Source organism: Neopsephotus bourkii, unplaced genomic scaffold (genome assembly GCF_033783945.1).
Source record: "Neopsephotus bourkii isolate Nb327-2 ecotype Australia unplaced genomic scaffold, CSIRO-AGI_Nbou_v1 NB_1258, whole genome shotgun sequence".
Taxonomy (NCBI): Eukaryota; Metazoa; Chordata; class Aves; order Psittaciformes; family Psittacidae; genus Neopsephotus; species Neopsephotus bourkii.
In genome coordinates, this window is record NW_026901743.1 from 332962 (window position 1) to 352500 (window position 19539).

The following is a 19539-nucleotide window of genomic DNA, read 5'->3' on the forward strand; positions in this document are numbered from 1 at the left end:
AGTGCTTTTTCCCATCTAGGATTTGTGGAAGTTACGGTGAGGGTGCTCACCAAGTACCTGTGCCTTGAGAACTTCTTAAGGCTTTGCGGAGTCATAATTGTACAAAGTGGATGTAGTTGTGTAAGCTTCTTGGTTATAGCTGCTATGCTGGAAGAAGCTAAATCCTGGTGCTCTCTGGAGAAGTGGCCAGCACACTAGACCTTAGTTCAGGAAATGTGGATTTAATTCTGGAAACTTGGTATAATCTATACTTCTGTTACCCAAATACCCATTTAGGGCACTAGGTCTCTGATATTTTGTCTTGTTTGAGTCAAAATGTCAGTTCACGAGGTGGGCACTGCTGTCTTGCCTTGGGGTTCACAGCCCTCATGGGAACTCTCATGCTCTCAGCTGATGGCAAATGGAGCACTGGGTGACTTTGGCCTTGGAGGTGGGCTTTGCAGAGTTTATATGGCTTAGGATATTGCTTGCTCCACAAAATGCAGCCCAACACTGTCTAAAGGAAATGAAATATTAAGACATTTCTCAGCATTTCCAAAGAGCACTGTATTTCTGCTGAAATCTGTTGTTTGTTCTTTTGTTGTTCCTTTTCTTAGAAAGTGGGTTTTGTTTGACGTGATACATATGTAGGCAAAAGCTGTTGGAGTTAAGTAGATCATAGAGTCATAGAATAGTTAGGGTTGGAAAGGACCTTAAGATCACAACGTTTTGTCTAAGGCGGAAAGTGTAAAGTACCATGTTTGATCATGGGAGAGGAACAGCACTGGCACTGGTAGCTCAAACCTGTGCTGTGTCCAGCAAATAATGCCTTTCTCCCCACCCTCCCATAGGGTGCCATCTCTAGCTATTAGACTGGTACTCTGCATGGCTGCGTGGGCTGTAGAGCCACCAGTGGTGGTAGCCATTGTGATACGGAAAGTCTGACCAAGAGAACACAGGCCGGTAACTGATTTCATGGATGCCGCTGAACTTCCATCAGTTAGTTGAAGCTTTTAATCCTGCTGACTAGGATTGGGTTTAAGCAATTGTGAAGACATAAAGGGTCTTCTTGCCAGGATCCTGAAATGTTCCAGTCTCATAAGGTTTGATAAGTTCGCCTTGTTCCCTGTCTAAATAGCGATTTCTTCTCTAGGGGAAAGGTGGTTTTTTTTTTTTTTCACCCCAAAAAGAAAGCAAACAGCTGCATTGTTTGCAGAAAGCTGCTTTTGAAGGCTGTTTTATGTTTACTTATTACAGACACCAGGCATGGGGGTGGGGAATTGATTCTCTGCCACTTGAGCCTTTTTTACCACTTTAAATCTACAGCTGTAAAAATACGTTGCTTTGTATTTAAGATAAATTGGGCCTGGAAACTCTTGGCATACCAGCTAATGGACTTTTCAACAGCAATTTTACTTCCAAGTAATGGGTAACTCTCATCTGGAAAGAGTGGGTTGGTCAAAGCATGTGTTTCATTGTCAGTGCTCTCAAAGGTTGCCTTTTAGCCTAGCTTTCTCTTAGGAGTAATTTTCTGAATTGCAGCCCTGTAGGTCTGGAGGCTGTGCGGGGTTTCTGCAGTGGGGGGGAAGTGTGGCCTGTAGAGAACCTTCTGCAAAGGCAGACCATGGGACAAGTGTGGGGACACTGTGCTTTAATTGTGATGGGTGGGTTGGCCGCTGGTCTGGGAGAGTGGAGAAGGTCTTGGTGCAGTGTTAGAACTTTGATGAGAGCAAAACAGGAACCCCAGGCTGGATCAGAAGGTACAAGCAGATTGCTCTGTACCTCCCATCTATCTTCTGATGTCCACTGTTTCTGCAAGCTAAACAGTTTATTTGTAAGTGTAAGCTCTTCCCTAGGAAAAGACTGGGGGAAGCTCTGTCAGAAGGTCTGGCGAAGTATTCAGATGTTTTTTCCTTAATCCCGCTCTCTGGTTTTTTGTCAGGAACTGGGAGTAGTTGAGACGTCGGACAAACAGCATGTTAAAGAGTGCATACGTATCAGTGCATGTTGGTAGAGCATGCAGGGACCTCTGTATAGTGGATGCCCACCATTTACTTGCTGGCAAAATACAAAATGACTTCTTAATCCTTACTTTGGCTTGGCTGGTTAACCAAATGGTTGTTGCTCTACCTGTGAGTTGCATAGAGCATATGTCTGGCTTTAGGATGTTATTCCAAATGTGCATTGCTTGTTTGAATTATCAAACAGCCCCATCTGTTTATTTGTATTAAGGTGTCAGTCTGAGTTTGCACCTGTGTTACTGGACTGTTGTACCTGAACGAAGTAGTAGGCAGTTTGAGTCTCCCCTGGTGTGCTCCACGTACTCTGAGTTTTGCAGTTGTGTAGTGTACGTGATGAAGAGGTGAAGAAATGATGAGGCAGAGCTAGATAAAAATAGATTTCTGAGTGGTGAAGACAAGTAATTCTCATGCCTCTAGGCTTAAAATTGCTTTACACAGGTATCTGCCTGTACTGGAAAGCATAGTACAGTTTTCCAGTACAGGTGTTCACACAATGGAAGGATTGGATATGAAAATCGGATGTCTTCCACAAAGACCTCTCCACAGCTGAGCTGCGTAATGTGTTGCAGTTCAGGAAATTCTCCCTGCTTTCACAGAGCAAGTGCTTTGTAAAAACGAGAGATTGCACTTTCAAAGTGTCTGTCCAGTATTGGCAGGTATAAGTCCCTATTCTCTTCAGCAGAGCTGTGATACTTTGAATCACAGAAAACTTACACTATGGTGATGTATTCTTGCAGCTTTTCTTATTCTAGACAGAAACAGTGTTGCTTCTTTAGACAGTATTTGGGCTTTAGCTGGTATTTGTGTCTTTTGGCTCTGCAGTGCTAACTGGCAAGTTGGGTTATCCAGCTATGCTGAATTTACCAGCCTAGTCTGAAGTGGAGATACAGATGGACTTCAGCTCCAGCTGAGCTTGGAGTGTTGCATCCATCAGTTTCTGCATCTCTGGCTTACAGTTCTTGTCTATTTTCAGCTGGAAGAATATCTGAAAGGGTGCTAACCCATTTTCCTCTGAGATTCTTAGTTTGGAGAGGATTTTCTGATGTACTAGTGGACCTACTTAACTTGTATCAGAAGTGAACCAAATATGTCAGCCTCTGTGGATCAAAATTGGAGACAGCTCTAGGCATCAACAAACATGTAGTACCTAGTATATAGCAGATACTGGGACAGAGTATGCCTTTGAAACGGTCATGGCTGTAAGAAGAGCTGAACTCTGAACTGATGGTGCTGCTGATGATTAGTCCAAGTATTAGATCCTGTCCCCTAGTTTAATGTAGAGACTTAGCTGGTAGTGCTTACATCTGGGCCAGGTTTTCCAGTCTTCAGGCACAGTCCTTATAAATCAGTATTTTTGTTTCATTTGAAACTTGTGTCCAGGCAAACGAGCCTTACTTGAAGGCCAGAACGTTTGCTTTGGTCCCCAAAAAGTTTAGTTGAACTCCAGAGAGCTGGAGTCCAAGCAGATGGCCACAGCTGCATCTTTGGCTGTACAGGCTTCTGCTGATCAGCTCAGATATGTTAAATGATCAGATATGTGGCCTTATCTCACTACAGTTTGCTAGTGCAGTGTGTACCCTACATCGTCCTTAAAGCAGTATTTCTGTGTTCCCGATCCTGTGGACTGACTGCAGTTGTGAAGGACCAATGTCTGGATTTTCACTGGCGTGGATTAAAGCTGTGGTTAGTTCAAACACCCCACAGACTGATTCAAACTTTATTCTGCCTCTGTGCAGGGTATTAAGGCATGAGAGTTGGGTGTATTTACACTGATGGCTTGGTCCCTTTGGCTCTTCCTGGGGTCCTTCCTGCACTCTTCCTTCCACTTTATATTCATGGATTTTGGTGTTTGGCTGTAATTGCTAGAAAATTACAATTACTATTGGAAAGTAGCTTGTTGCAGAGAATTGATGGTATTGTAGAGGTGGAATATGGAGTGTGTACTCTGAAGACCCTTCTGAAGGTAAAACCAGTGATTGTAGAAGCTTGTGAAGTCCCTTCCTGTCCTCTGCTTCTGTATGCTGAACTCGTCCAGTGGTTGCAGGACTGGACTCGGGCAAAAAGGCTTCCTGTTTGTGGCATAATGCAGAGCACAGCAAAGCAAATGGAGGTCTGTGACTCACAGACCAGTATCCTTGTGGGGAAATGCTTGAAAAGAGCAATTCTCCTAGTGAAAGAGTTTTTGCACCAGGTTAGTGGTCACAGGGAACTTGTGCACTAAGCGAGTAGTATTCCAGGTTGCTCAGAGGGTGAGTAAAAGCACTGTTGCCAAATCACCTGAATCCTGAGCAGAAATGGGTCGGTGGAATGGGTACAAAGGAGGAGAGATAACATTCTCTACTTGGTTTCATCTCTGGGTTACATGTTAATTGCAGCTTTGTGTAATAATGGCATGCAGACGAGGTTCTACAAAGCCTTGGTGTATCCAGGCTGGTAAGCAAAGGTATGCTTTGGGTGTATGAGCATGTGTGCACAGTCCTCAGCAGCCAGGGATTGTCCTCTGAGATTGTACACAAACAACAGTGTTTTTCCCTGTTGTGGGTGTGCTATTAGCCTGTCAGGTGTCTGAGTGTGTGTAGGAATTCACTGTCTAACAGCCAGATGTGTGTGCAGCTGGAGTGTGTTAGTGTCAGGGTGCTTCGACCAGCAGGAAGCAGGGGCAGGGAAGGAAGGCTCTTGTCAGGTTAGTTGTGCACCCTTCTGTGAAGGAGCATTTGTAGAAGTCGAATCTGAATTACAGCAGTATGTGGCAGAAGTTCGTGAGCCTGTGCTGACTGTACACTCAGCTGCCTGCATGCTGTCACGAGGTTCAATTTGTGGGGTTTTGTAGGTGTCTGTTATTGTTCTTTGCTTCCCTGTGCTGGCATTAAGAAGCACTGTTGTCCTGTTGTGATACTACAGAGTAATTATCTGTAGAACTTGGTGTAATGGGTTTAATTGTTTTTGTTAGTCATGTTAGGGAAACTTTTTTTTGTTGCACAGACTTATATTGTTAGAGACAAGTTTTTAGTCTGCAAGTTGTTGTATTAATGTCACTTACTTTTGGATGAGACTGAAAGGCCACAAGTGTTCATTAACTTAAAGCTCACATCCAGGATTCCCATTTATTATCTATCTCCAGTGTAAGACTGGTCAACGCATTTCCTGGGAAGTCTTATGTTCCTAGCACACTTACGGATTTTGGGAACATTTTCAATGCAGTTTGCATTCAGGCATGCAACTCTGAATCTGAATAGGGCTCGGGTATGTGGGACAGTAGAATCAAAAGCATGTGTATTCCCATCTTAACAGATGTTTTGGGGAATTGTGCTCTCATTGTGTGTTTGGATCGGCTGCTAGCTGTCCTGTTAACACTGAGCCTGTCAGCAGAGTGTATTCAAGTACATAAATCAGATAATTTGATGTGGATTAACTAAATTCCTTTGTGGACGCCTACTCAGGATGAAATTACTCTTAATCTGAAGTGGCCTTAAGGCCACTCAAAAGTAAATTAATCTATGCCAAATTAATTCTGGTAAAAAGGTTTAATGATGCTTAGCTAATACACAGGAAGCTTCCATTTGACTGAATCTTCCTGGAAGTCTGTGTGTATCCAAGCCTATATAATGCTATTATTAATAGCCACGAAAATGATTAATGTGTTTTTTGACCCTTTATACTTTCTCATACTCTCACAAGATGTGTACTGAATGCACCCAGTTAACAACAGTGTTGGAAGCCAGGTGGTTACAAAACCTGAACACTGATTCAACAGCAATTTTCCATTCATTTTATCCAAATATGAATGGCTGCAGGGCCATTGTTAGTCACCTTCAAGGAAATGGATGTTTGTTGTTTGCCTGTTAAGTGCATAGCACTTTCTCCTGCAAGTGGCTGTGTTAACCGGACTTCAAAACAAAGGCTTTTATAATTTGGCATCAGGCTTTTCACCATTGTAAAAGTAAATATGGAAAGAAGCTGAAAAAAAACCCAAAAGGTTGAGTTGTAGGGTTGAGCCTCATTCAGGAAGGGTCTCCAAGTCAGCTTTCAAAGCCTATGATTTATTTTTCCTTGTTCTTGCTCTTGGAATTTTTGGGCAGGAAAGAAGCAAATTGTTGTCAGTCAGGTATTGCATTCTTTTGTGCCTTGGATCTCTGAGGTAAGAGACAGTGAGTCTAAGTCTGATCTTACTGAGACCCATGAGACTTGGCTGGAATGCATCGGGTAGGAAAGGACTAGTGCCTTTTCTGCTCTGACTGATACAGCTTTTCCCTTTCAACTCTTTTTTTTTTTCTTTTTTTTCTTTTCTTTTTTTTTCCCCTAGTTAATGCCCAGCCACATCATCTCTGCTGTGGACTGCCACTGCTGCTGCACAACGGGAGCAAGCTGTTAGGCTTTGCTGACGGAAGATGGCTTTCTGGACACAGCTGGGATTGCTGCTATGGAAGAACTTCACCTACAGAAGACGACAGACTGTAAGTATTAGCCAAAGCATTTTTTTAAGGTCTAAGTTGTAGCCTTGTATCTACAGGGAAGCATCTTGTATCTTAATGTTTTATCTCTAGTGGTCCCTAGCAGAACAACTGATCTGCCTTTGAAAACACCCAAATCAAATTGAAGAGTGGCGGGTGGACAGAAACCAGGGGGTTGAAGGTGCTCAAGACTTCCGTCCTGAACCCCAGCAGGAGAGAGTGTTGGAATAATGAAATACTCATGTCAGACCATGGCAGAGAGGGTGTATCACTGCCATGTGCAGCAAGGAAGATGTTAAATGAAAACCTGTGCTATGCCCTGCTCTGCTCTGCAGGTGAGGCATTGCCAGACTGCTGTGGTGTGCGTTCCAGTCTAAAAGCTTTTGACTGCTGTAAGCTGCAACAACAGCATAATTGTGCCATTTCCTAATGACAGAAGTGGTGGAGGCAATAGCAGGCATTTTCAATCAGGGAGAGAAACCCAAGCCCGTTGTGTAATTTTACCACAGGAGGTATACTTTAAGGAACTGGAATGAGACATGTTACATTGGCGTGAAGACAAATTCAGACAATTGATGTTTTTCTACCAAGGTGCATTCTGATTAGTTTAAGTTCTAGCCTCGCCATCTGTTAGCAGTGTGGGAATGCACCTGTTAGACAATATGCAGTCAGAGTTTTTCTGTGGGGACAAAGGCACAAGAGCCTGAATCCAGTATGGTGTTCTTAAAATTCTTCCACCTTTGCATTAATGAGACCTCACAGAATGCTGTAACTCCTGCAGGCAGCTAAAAGCCAGGAAAAAATGTGCTAATTGCCCTTCAGGGATTTAGGGGATATAACTGTGTTGGACAACGGCATGTCCTGTACAATGGGCCTCTGCAGAGGATCTGTCCTGTTAGATATGACCTTGAGGTGGCATGAGTAGGGAATGTGAAGGGAACATGAGTTACTGAAGTGGTGAGTGGAAAGTGGTCTCTTTGATAAGCTTCTCAACCCTGCAAATGTCAGGGTGCTTGCCAGCTGGTTGGGGCTGGGTTGTTTTAGAAGCTTGGAGTCACAAGGGAGGCTATCATATTCACCACTAGAGACAGAGACAGTCCCTGAAGTCGTTGCTCAGGTGTCTGACTGAGGCTTGTGTCCAGTGAACTGAGCTCGAATTAGTCCATTCTTAAATAAAACCAGACAGAGGAAGCCGATGGTGTCTTTCGTTTTTCCTGTGTGCCTCTGTGGTTACAGAGCTGCGAGTGATGGCAGTAGTATCTATGTGATAGATATTAGCAGTAGGCTGAGCATGTGTCAGTGAAAAAGGTCTTCCTGCTTGTAGGTTTGTCATGATCTTGGATCTGCTTAGCTATTCCTTGGTACTTTCTGGCAGCTTCTCCATCAGTTTCCCATCAAGTAGCCTAAAGGGTTGAGACTTCACACTGCTCATAGTCTCTGTTTCACACTGGGATTATCAGTCAATTCGCAATGAAGGCCTAAGACATTGCTTGTTTTTGTGGGGTTCCTGTATTTGTAGGGTTTTTCTCATTACTGGTTCCCATTTGGGCTTTGCCTGAAGGTGTCAGGATGGGAAGACCATTTAGCAGAAAAGGGCAGAAGAGTAGCAGAACATCTCACCACACTGTTCTCATGGATGAGCAGTTTTAGCTGTTGTTTTTCCTTTTAGGAGACTGTTGTCCTTGAGCTGGTTGTGCTGGTGATGGCTTATCCCATTTGTACTTACTGAAGAGGTAGCCCGGCAGTAGTTTGATCCTTACCCTTCTTCCCACAAGAAGTGTGGGCTAGCCTTTGCTTCCCACTGAGCCCTCTGCCTTGGCTGCTGTGAGTTTGGGCTGCGTTGCGAAAGCTGGGGTTCAAAGCTCACCCTGACGTGTGCAATTCCAAGTGTTACTTTGTACTGGATAACTTCCAGTGGCACTGGAGTGCGGGGGAAGGAGTTTACAGAGACAGAGAAAGAAAAATCATGTTTGGAGTTCACTGCGTAAAAACACGTATTCTCCCTGCTGTCTTGTGAATGAGGAGATGCCTCGAACTGGTCAGCTGCTGATAGTCCCCTGCACTGAAACTGGGCCACAAAGGTGATGAGTGTGGTTGACAGCGAGATGGGGTGATAGTTTGGTTAGTTCTTGCTCAACAGGTTTCCTGTTGACACAGTGTAGATCTCAATATTTAATGGTATCCTGTGTCATCAGCCAACTGGTATAAATTTGGCATGCTTTGGGGACTAGCCTCAGTAAAATCAGGAGCAGTTTGTGCTTGGCTGAATGCTGCCTCTGGATTCACCTGCCCAGTGCAAATAGGATGTTCTTCCAACTTCAGATGGAGCAGGAGTGGCAGAGGGGTTGGAGATTTGAAGATTATTTCACTATTTTTTCCGGGCAGGTCTAGCAGTTTCAACATGAAAGGGGACTTAATTTCCAGTATCTACTTAGTATGAACCTGAGTGGGACATGTCCCCTTCAGTATCTTGTCTTTCTTCCTTTGTAAAGACCACAATGAATGAAAAATGCTGTCACAGGAAGGTCAGGAAGTGTTAGGGAAGGAACATACTGACCTTTAGGAGCAAAGCAAGAGAACTCAGTTTTTGTTGAGCGGTGCAAGAGGCTAGCCAGGGAATCTAAACTATTGAAATGCTGCTGAGACACTGAGCTTGACCCCACGCAAGATTCTGGTACAGAAGTTGCCAGCTGTCACTCACTAAGGGCATTTCAATAGCTGTCATGAAGCTTTAAGTCTTCAGCTGTGAAGGCGCAAGTGAGTCAGTCCAAGCTGCATCCCTTCTTTCTCTGTCTTCCCCTGAGCCTGTCAGTCTGAAGTTAGACATACGTGTGCAGAGGCATATGGCACTGTGCTTGTAGCCTGCATGTGGTTACCTTCATGACTGTGTAATTAACCATAATCAGGCATGATTTTGAGAAGCTTCTCTTTTGAGGAGCTCTCTGTGTAGTTGGACAGGCTACTGCTTCAACAACAGGGCTGTTTGGACACCACTGCCCACCCCAGTGTGGTGTCACTGGGGCTGATGTTTCTCTGAGCAAGCCAGGGCTTGATCTCAAGGGCAGCATTTCCTCACTGATCCTGTGGCAGCAGCAGGACTGTGAGAGGCTATCTATTTTGATCACCCTGAGAAACCTCCACAAGCCCAGCTGATGCCACACTTCCCCAAACAGCAATTGCATGCTCCTTCCCTACACCCTGAGTGGCAGAGGGCTGTGATGTGTGCCAAAGCATGGGCATTGAACCTGGAGAAGAAAATGACTTGTCCTGGTTTCACAGCCACTGTTGTGTCAGGAGGAGGAAAAGGTCTGCTATACCATCCTGGCAGCAGCTGTGAGGGGATCCTGAAAAGGGAAGGAACAGACAAGTTGTCAGTGCCCTAGCTCTAAGCATCTGACCTCTGGGAGCCAGACTACTGTTTAGTGCAGAAGGAAGCAGGCTATGACTGTTGATGGGTATATTTGTGCCACCACTACATTGTTTATTGTACAAACAAAGACCAAAGATAATGAGGCATCTGCCTGGCGTCGTTTTTAGTGTGTCTTATCCAGTTTTCATACAGTATGTGCATGAAAACAGTATCCCAGACTCATCCTACAGAGCCTGGCACTGTTACCACATGTGCCTGGGAGACTCTGATGCTCAATTCCTATGTCTTCCAGATAGGGTTGCTATTGGTTGGATGCAAGCCATTAAGGGTGTCTGTGAAGAGCCATCTTAGATGGATCAAGTGGCATTTGCTTTAATTTGATTTAATGTGCTGTTATTACAGTGTGAGATTTTTTTTGAGGTATGACAGTGACCTAGAAGTCTTATCTCAAAGTTTGCATGGAGTGTCTTGTGCTGAGTGTCAAGAGCTTAATTTTAGCTGTTAATGGCGTAACATGGGAAAATGTGTTTGCAGGGATTCTGTATCCCACTGGGGTGCAGGTCTTACCCTATCTGGCTTTTAATAAGAATGTTGTAGACATTATATTTAGAAAAGATGGGGTTTTCTAGGAAAGAAGGTGAAAAGTTTTCTCTTTACCTAAGAAAACGCTCTGGTTTCCTTTTCCCAAAGGAGGAAAAACAAAAGAAGTAGCAGCATTAAAAGCTTTCTGTTTCCATTTTCTCATGGCTTGCCTTAAATGTATGTTTAGGCAGCCTTTCTGGAGTGGGAACGTAGGGGTACAGCTGGTGAAGCTCAAGCCTGGGAAACCTCAGCTTGTGTCTCAGAAGCTGTAGGCTGAAGCGTTGCTTTGCCCATCCACATGCTTCCATGGGATGCAGCACATCCTAGTGAATTTTTTTGTGCTTCAATTTCCTGTCTGAAAAAATGCTCTCCATTTAATAGCAGACCTTTCTTATATTCTTGTCTTGTCCCTCTAAATAACTGAGTTCTTGATCTTTACCTGACACCCGTTGGCTGTCTGTAGGTATCCTGAATCAGTCAGTGCCTATCTTTGGGAGCAAATGTGTACTAAAACAAATCAGAAATGAAGTATAAGCTTAATTTTAGCAGCTCTGCTTTCCTGATACCAATATACTTATGCAGCGCTGAAATGGAAAGATTTGGCATAGCTGTGCACTGGCACAATTCATGTGCCTGAAATATATTGGGGTGTAGAAGCTCAATGGTTTACTGTGAGAACGGGATGCAATTTCTTCCTACTTCTTTTAAAATATGAGGCCAAAATCCAGCTCAGTTTTGGAAGATTCACTAGAAAGTTTCTTTCAGTCAGGGAACAAAAAGAACTACGAAAAGCCAGAAATAGCCCTTAAGCACATCCAGTTTAGTCCAATAACTGGCACATATCATTGAGAAAAGTCTGTAATTCTTTGCAGATTATCCTCTGAAGCTGGAGGAACAAAGTTCTCGATTCTGGAATGCATAGGCAATGTGAAGCGAAGCAATACTTGCACTACTGTCCTGACTTACAAGCAGATTGTCCTGGTAACTCTCTTCTGTCCTGTATTTTGAATATGATGTCTTAATATTTTCTTTGTTGTTTCCAGTTCCAGCTGCTGATTGAAGTTGCCTGGCCTCTGTTTATCTTCTTCATCTTGATCTCTGTAAGACTTTCATATCCGCCCTACGAGCAGCATGAATGTAAGTACCAGACACAGCAGCTGTACCCAGAATGGTGGTTGTTCCGTAGTTAAAAGGTAATAATGCAGCTGGCAAGACACAAAGAGCAGGGGCAGTGGTTCTGTACTTCATTCAGAAATCTCTAGAGAAGTTTTAATGGTTCCTTTCCTTCCACCCTGGGGACTGCAGTGTGTTCTGACATGTTAAACTTGCTCCAAATTATACACATTCTGGATGTTTTTCTTGATGTTTCTCTTTTCTTTAACATGTATAATGTATTAGCTGAGAATTTGCTGTAGAACTCTGGCAAGTCTGTAAAACCAGCATAGAACCCAGTCTTACTTCTCATTGTTGGCCTGTATGTGACTTAGCATAAAAAGAAAGAAACGTTCAGGTCTGTAAGAAAGCAATCTCATTTTCAGGCAGTAATGTGCATTAATGTAACACATTAAAGAGCACAAGAGCAATTCCATTCTTTCTAACCATTATACTGTCAGTTCTGCATTCAGTAGATCAGCAGTCATACATTTGTGGGGAAAAGCTATTCCACTTTTTTTCTTTACCTTTTAAAATGGGCATATTTTGGCTTTTCTTTCAAAGAAAGTTTTTATTCTTGCTCTGCAAATAATGGCTTTTAGGCCTCTGTGATGGTGGCCACTTGATTCAGGACGTGTGACTTGTTTATTTGCAACATGTTACTGTGGTTGACAGCCTCATACTGCAATTAGCTGACTATGGAAGAGCTCTTTCTTTATCTTTCCTTCGCCTGATTACTGAAAGGAAGGCTTAAGGGTCAGCATAACCTGACTTTGGAGGACATCCTGAAGTGTTTTATCCTTAAAATAGGTAAAGAACTCGCTCTTGCAGCACTTACCCTGTAGCTCTTTGTGACGGCTGGGGCATTTTGTGCTGTTTGCTAGGCTGTCAAGGATCCTTTCAAAAGCTGAAGTGTTAATGTGTGCAGTTTCCCATTACACTTTGGACACTGCTGGTCCATGTACGGCTTAACTCACTTTCTGCAGTGGTTGGCAGTGTAATTGAAGCTTCCCTAAATTAAATCTCATGCTTTGCTGCATGACATTTAAGTTGTCTTTTCTGACTGAATGTTATGGTGGTATTAGGAGAGACACCTGTAATATGGAGCTGAATTGAAGCAAGAGAAGTAATAAGCAGTTTATTCAGCTGGTATAAATAACTAGCAGCCTCAGCAGTTGTTTTAGATGTCGCAGTGATGTATATAAAGTCAAACCTAGCAAGAGCCGCCTTTTAGTAGAGCTGTTTAGACTGAGCTTACTAGTTGTTAGCCTCCTAGTAATCATTTACTCTGGCACCCTGGTGCAGAGTTTTGAGTCACCTGCAGCCCTTTTTTCTTCCCATTTATGTTGACTGAAGTGGTTTTGTCTACCTTTTCCCTATTATGACATGAGGAACTGTAGAGCGTAGGGCATCTGGTAACTTTTTAAGTCATTTTTTTTAATAGATAACTCCTCATTTTTTTCAAAAAGCTTCTGAGAAAAGGTAAGTAAATTTTGTTTAAGTCGTCTGGATTGATTTCACTGGACACTCGTTTATATGCTGACAGATACAGATGTGTTGTATAGTGGAACATTTTTTTTCTGAACTGTGAGCAGAGGGTAGACAGAGGGAAACCTTGAGTTCATGCTGAACTGTGTGGCAACCCAGTGGATGCCTTAAGGGAGACAAGGAATGTTATCTGTCATGGCAGTGCTGCATGCTGTTATGAAATCAGTTGCAGGTAAACACCTGATGATAGCAGTAACAGAGCTGCATGCAATTGTTTTATATTCTCCAGACAGCCTCAGTGTTTTAATGGTATTGTCTTTTTCAACAAATAGGAAAGATTTTCAGTTCTCTCCTCTTGCTTGAGGAGCCCAAGGATTGGGTTGTTTCTATGGGCAAAGTTTCCAGTCAGGACTTTTTATTTCTATCAGCTTGCTCTAGTGCAGTCCACATCTTGCAGTCTTGCAATCTCCAATTGCTGTTGCGCAAGATTGCTGACTTGTGTTTTGTACAGCTTGACTTTTCTGTTCCTGTGACCCTTTAAGGCTTTCAAAATGCACTTCATTTGGGGGAAATAAGTCTGGCAAAAAGTGATTTTGGTCTTCTCTGAAAAGCCAGATGTTTGCAGCAGCATAATTGAATACAGTGTGCTGTTACTCGTCTGACTTAAAACTGGCAGATTCCTCCTTTACTCCTCAAGAAAATGCTGTTACATGCATCACTGTATGTAAAAAGCTACCCTGAATTCTTCTTCATGTGTGCTCTTCTTTCATACTGCTTTTAGTAGTTTGAGTTCTTCACCATGTAAAATAAAAGACATGAAGTAAAGAGAAGGTGATTTTCTTGGATATGTTACAGAAAGAATCTGAAAGTCATAGTATTTTCCCTTTTCTCCCTACCCCCAAGCCCCTCAGCCAAGAAGAATAAGAGAGCAAAATGAAACAAAAGCCAGAGAGCTCAAGTAAATAGCTTTCCTATTTTAAACAGAGAACTTGGGGACAAACAGTCCCCTGGGTACTGGAAACAATGAACCTTTGGTTCCTTTACCTTTCTCCTGGACAGAGTTTCTGGCTTTCTCCATTGGAGGGTTGATACCCTCCCTGCTTTCCTTCAGCCTTCTACATTAATCAGCCTTGCTGTAGTTTGTCAGCTTTGACCTCTCTTCCTCCTGTGGCTTTGGTATGTCCATTGTGGCTGTGGAGGTAGGGAGCTGCCCCTGCCATTTGATTGCAGGCATGCTGTGAGGGCAAGGTGGGCACCAGAGGAGACAATGTGCATTGCTTGGTCAAAGCCTTGAGCAACTGCTTTAAGTAGCTGTGAGAGACAGTGAGGAAGGGGCACAACTTTTCTCTGTGCTCCCCTCCCTTGTGTGGGGTTGAAGAAGTGAGTTCAGTTGCAGAAAGCAGCCTAACAGCTTGTATAAGGTGCAAGGGAAGCCTTTCTTCCCCCGTTGCTGGAGGTTAAGGGATTCAGAAGTGCCTAAGTGGCATACTGGCCACTAGTAGTTTGTTACTGCTTTAATTCTTGACTGGAATGCAGAACGTAAACAGGACATAAAACCTGGGCTATGATTTAAGTAGGTCTTTAGCAGCAAGAGTCAGACTTCAGCATAAAGGTTTGAAAAGTGGCAGGCAGATGCCTGAATGTTTAAGGAACTCTGAAGTTTTAATACTGACTGGAAATCAAGCTAGTGTGGGACAGCAATGGCATGGTTAGGGAAACAAATGTAGTCACCCACCCCACATTCACTGAGCCTTTGCTTGGTGTTTACAGTATGTGCAGTTGAGGTGGGCTGATTCTGAAAACCAGAAGGACTGAATAGAAATGTTAGGTGTATTCAGAGCCCAGATTCTGACCGGGGGTTGTCCAAGTGGCCTCAAGCCAAATTCTTGTGTTATTTAAGCATGCAATCTGGAGGAGCACAGCAGGTTGGAATGGATGTGTGCATGTGCTCACCACTGCCAGGCATCGGAGTTGCCTACTGTCGGGCATTCCTCAGCAAAAAGTACTATATCCTAGTAAGTGTGGCTGAAAGCACTGCTGCAAAGATGACACTAGCAAAGAGCTTCTCCTATAGGCTTACCAAGGTGTAGGTTTTCAGTGGAGGAGGCTAGAAAAGTGTGGGGAACTTAACATGAGCTCAGCCCTTCTTAGTGTTGGCTGTTCTGCTCTCTTACAAGCCATCTGGGGCAATAACCATCACAGGATTAGCACTGCCCCTCAAATGCAATGCTGTGTAGTAGTGGCTTGTATCCTGTGTTTCTGTCTGCTAACTCTTGTGTTTCTGTTCTAGGTCACTTCCCAAACAAAGCTATGCCTTCAGCAGGGACCTTGCCATGGATACAGGGGATCATCTGCAATGCCAACAACCCTTGTTTCCGCTACCCGACTCCTGGGGAATCCCCTGGTATCGTTGGGAACTTCAATGCCTCTATGTGAGTCTGCCTGCTTCTTCCTCACCTCTGTTCTTAGAGGAGCACATGGAGAATGGATACCTGGAAGTCGCCAGCTAGCTATATAACGTTACACTGTCAAGGGTTTTGCTGTTCCTGTTGCCACTGAAGTACCAAGCTTGCTACCAAGTTCAGGGGGCTTAGCAGGCAGCTGGTATATGTGCAGTGTCCTTGAGTCCAAGCAGTTGAAGCTCTTGGTGAATGAAAAGCCCTGTTTTACCTCTGGGTGAGGACTAAGTCCATTCTCTTATCAGTTGCTCAGAATTTGGCCCATAAAAAGGCAAGATACAAGTTGTTTTTTCAGAGGGCCTCTTTCCTTGGTTAATGAACCTCTGAGATGGACAGTGTAGACCAAGGCTGTTAAACAGCAAGTCAGGGGGATGCTCCCTGACATCTGTCACTTATTGCTTGCTAATGTGTTGCATAAAGCTCAATTTATGGCCAGCTTCCTCGCACCCTGCCTTGCTTGCTGTACTCATACTGCTAGGCTAGCTAGGCTTAATGCAGGGTAAAATCTGTCTGCAACTTGTAGGAGCATTTGAAAGGAGCAAGAACATATTTTAATTACTGTGCTGCTAAGAGGAAGCAGTTTACAGGCAGCAGGAGGCCCTCTCCATCCCCATCTTAAGTAAATGCTTTCAAATGCATGGAGGTTTTCCTGATGTAACTTTATTTGACCTTGCATTAGCAGCCATCATTTACTGGGCTCCTTTGATTGTCTTGGGGTGGTCACTGAAGAAAGGGCTCATTGTACTGGAGAGGGCAGTGGCGTAACTGGAAGGGGCTGAAGTTTGGAACTGGGATGTGAAACGGTATCTATGGGTGCTGGCTCAGAGAGCTGACGGCTGCTGGTTGTTTTTGTGTTTTCCTGTCACCAGTGTTTCCCGCCTGTTCTCAGATGCCAAGAGGTTGCTTTTGTACAGCCAACAGGATACGAGCATACGGGATGTCCAGAAGGTCCTGGGAAAACTGCGCAAGTTTGGAAATTCCTCTGGGGCAGGTAATGGCATGGTAAAAAGAGCCACCTACATCTGGTATTTCTGCTCTGGTTAATTCTGCATGTGTGTGAACTTCTGAAATGTACCACAATGGGAACATGCACAGTCAGAATTTACAGCTTACAAAACCCTTTCCAGTCCTGCAGAAGTACCTTAAGCTTCTCTTGTGTCAGAGCTTTGTGTGCCCTTTAGCTTTTTCAGCAGAAGAGAAAAGGGATGGTCTGTAATGCCAAGAATAGCAGCTTTTTTGAATGTGAAATTACCATGTTCAGCCTACTGAAGTCAGTTAAAATGCTGCCTCTCTCAAAGGAGTCCAAGAAGTGTGTCTTTTTGGAAAACACTAGTCATTTTGCTATTTTGTCAGTGAAGCAGCCAACACAATATAGCCACAATGTACTGCTCTGTCCCTTGAGCTCCAGAGAGAAGTGTGCTGGAAGAACACAGTTGCAGAAGAGCTGATATTGGCCAGCAGTTTACAAACTCAGAGCTGATAATTATCAGAGAGTAAAGTCTCTTATTTCCTTTTTTGTTTGTTTGTTTGGTGTTTTTTTGGTTTTTTGTTTTTTTTTTTTATTTCTGTATAACTCTTTGGTGAAGGATGCTTCAATCTCTGCTATGGTCTGGCAGAATTTTGAAGGGCAGGGTCCAAAAGAAAATGTTTTGTCTTTGGGGCTTGCACAGCTTCATTTGCCATAAGAAAGGAGAATCTTCCCACTTTTAGCTTGTGCAGGAAGGTCTCGAGTGCCTTCCTGTCTCGTGCAGATGAATAAGAGACTAGGGTGAGATCACTCAGGAAGCTTGCAGCAGAGCTGGGACATGAAGCAGCTCTGCCCAGCCTCAGGAAATGTGGCAGTTCTCATGTTATTGCTGGATCTCCCTGACATGGCAGCTTGTTAGAGTTTTTTGGGGTACTCTTCTCTGAAAGGTTATTCCTCTTGGCTGCTGTGTTAGTGCTGCATGTGTTCACTGGAAAGGATAGAAAGTAATGGTTTAGAACACCAGGGAAATAGAGATGGGAACACAGCCATCAAGTGTTTTCACCTACAATCTCTATCCAGGCATGTGGAGTCTCTATCCAAGCACATGGAGCTCTTAGAATGTAGTGGTACTTCAGCATTTTATGAAAGCTGTCCCTGGCTTTGTGTTTGTGAGAGTTCTTCTGAGCTCTCTTCATTTCTCCTGGCTTAGCAGGCTCCAGGAACAAAAGCACCTGACCTGGTGTGATGTGAATAGTTTAATGTCTGACGTGGCCTGAGCATGCTTTTAAAGCAGAGCTAGTAGGTTTTTTACATCCTTTCGTGTGCTGCTCAGTACATTGTGGGTCATTTTGAAATAATCTGTATTGCTAGTGTCAGGTTGGCAGATGTGTGCTGGCTGTATGCACAGACACAAATTGTGCAAGGGATTTGGCTTGGATATGTAACCTTTATCTCCCCTCTTCAGAGCTGTGCAGAATCCTGATGGGATCATATCTGCAGGTGATACTGTGGTCTACTGACCTTTTGAGCATAAGCTTATGCTTTAATTTACATATAAGTTACTCCCTTCCTTACTGGGCTCAATACCCATAGTGCTGGGTTCCCCTTGTTTAAGTGGCATTGTCATGCTTTTACCCAAATATGCAGCAATTTAAAGGGGAGAACATGCAGAATGAACAGTTTGCCCAGAAACGGACACATAATGAGCACAGCCAAAGTGAGCCAAGATTGTTATTTCCCAAGGAGAGGTTTAATGCAGTTTTTTCATGGAGATCTTAATTTGTCAGAATGACATATATTGTTGTTACTGGATTTTACACTTCGTGCCTGCAGTAGTATCTGCAAGTGGACTCTTCCAAAGAGAGTAGGCACTGGTGTTATGTATTGAAACATGCAGTGAATGTCAGGCATGGGCATTTACAAGAAAACTTAATCAAAGCCATAAGCTGAAACTCTCATTGCTGGGAAGGTTTGAGGGGGAGGAGTGATTCCAAGAAGCATCTTGCATAGAGTATTGTACCAGTCGAAAGTTAGAAGGCTCACATTTCTCTATACTATAAAGACTACCAGACTGGCTGCAGAAATATGCCTCAGACTCAGTCATCAAAGATTGTATTTCTGTAATAAAACATTTCAAATGTGTAATAAAAAAATCAAATCTCTCCATTGGAATGACAGAATGCCCACTGTTGGAAAGGGAACAAAGCCTGTTTGTCCTTTTCATGATATGCTCATTACACAAAGCCTCCATCTTGAGGGTCCTTGCTGCCCTCTGCTTGGCTGCTGATTCATTCTCTGACATCATGCATAAAGCAGCATGTTCTGTTCTTACAAGTACTTGTGTATTTGTGCTTAGCAGTGCTTAATTCCTGTGCAAAGAAAGGAACTACAGGTCAAGCCTTCAACTGTTGTATACAGTGAGGTCTGAGAGATGCTTAGATGTTTTAGTTTCAGGGGCATTTTCTCCAGTGGTTTCTCCAGTGGCTGGAAATGTAAGATGACAGTAGGAGTAGATGTCAGATGTAAGCACACCTCCAAATCTGAAAGCACTGCCTTTATACATGTATTTTGCCAATTAGCAGGAATGCTGATTACCTTATGAGCTAATAATTGGAAACATTTGTAGTATCACCGTTGTCCTAGCTCTGGCCTGCACCTGAAGCCACGTGGTCCAGACAGATGCAGCTTTGCAGCTCATGCTTTATGCTCCCTAATTGTGGAGTCTCTGCAGCTCCCTCATACCCTTGTTCTGGTGTGATGGCCTGCTCCAATATATGCTTCCCATGGCTGCCTCCTGGCTTTGAAACAGGCTTCAGGATGTGATCTTCCACTAGCACACAGATTGGAGCTGTGGTACAGATTTTGTTCTAATGCTAGTCATTCAAAGCATGGATGTCTGTATTTAGTTTCAGATGTTTGAATCTGCCTAAGTCCTTTCATTTCAAGCTTTAAAACAACCTCATAAACCAGTGTTCAAGGTGTGACAGTTAATATTGATTGGTTTGAAATTAGGCATATGCTGAGCCCTGCAGAAGGGAGACTTGCAGCAGATGGGCAGGGTGCTTACACA

General features: G+C 43.6%; 1 protein-coding gene across 3 annotated transcripts in view; it reads left to right on the plus strand.

Moving 5' to 3' along the window:
* The window catches only part of ABCA1 (ATP binding cassette subfamily A member 1), a 93468-nt gene that overhangs the window by 9599 nt on the left and 64330 nt on the right, over positions 1-19539 (plus strand). For all 3 annotated transcript variants that reach the window (XM_061364959.1, XM_061364958.1, XM_061364960.1), the window contains exons 2-5: positions 6304-6454; positions 11447-11540; positions 15334-15475; positions 16372-16493. In XM_061364959.1, coding sequence (XP_061220943.1) covers positions 6389-6454; positions 11447-11540; positions 15334-15475; positions 16372-16493 — 424 coding nt within the window. In that variant the 5' untranslated portion in view covers positions 6304-6388. The remainder of the gene's footprint in view (positions 1-6303; positions 6455-11446; positions 11541-15333; positions 15476-16371; positions 16494-19539) is intronic.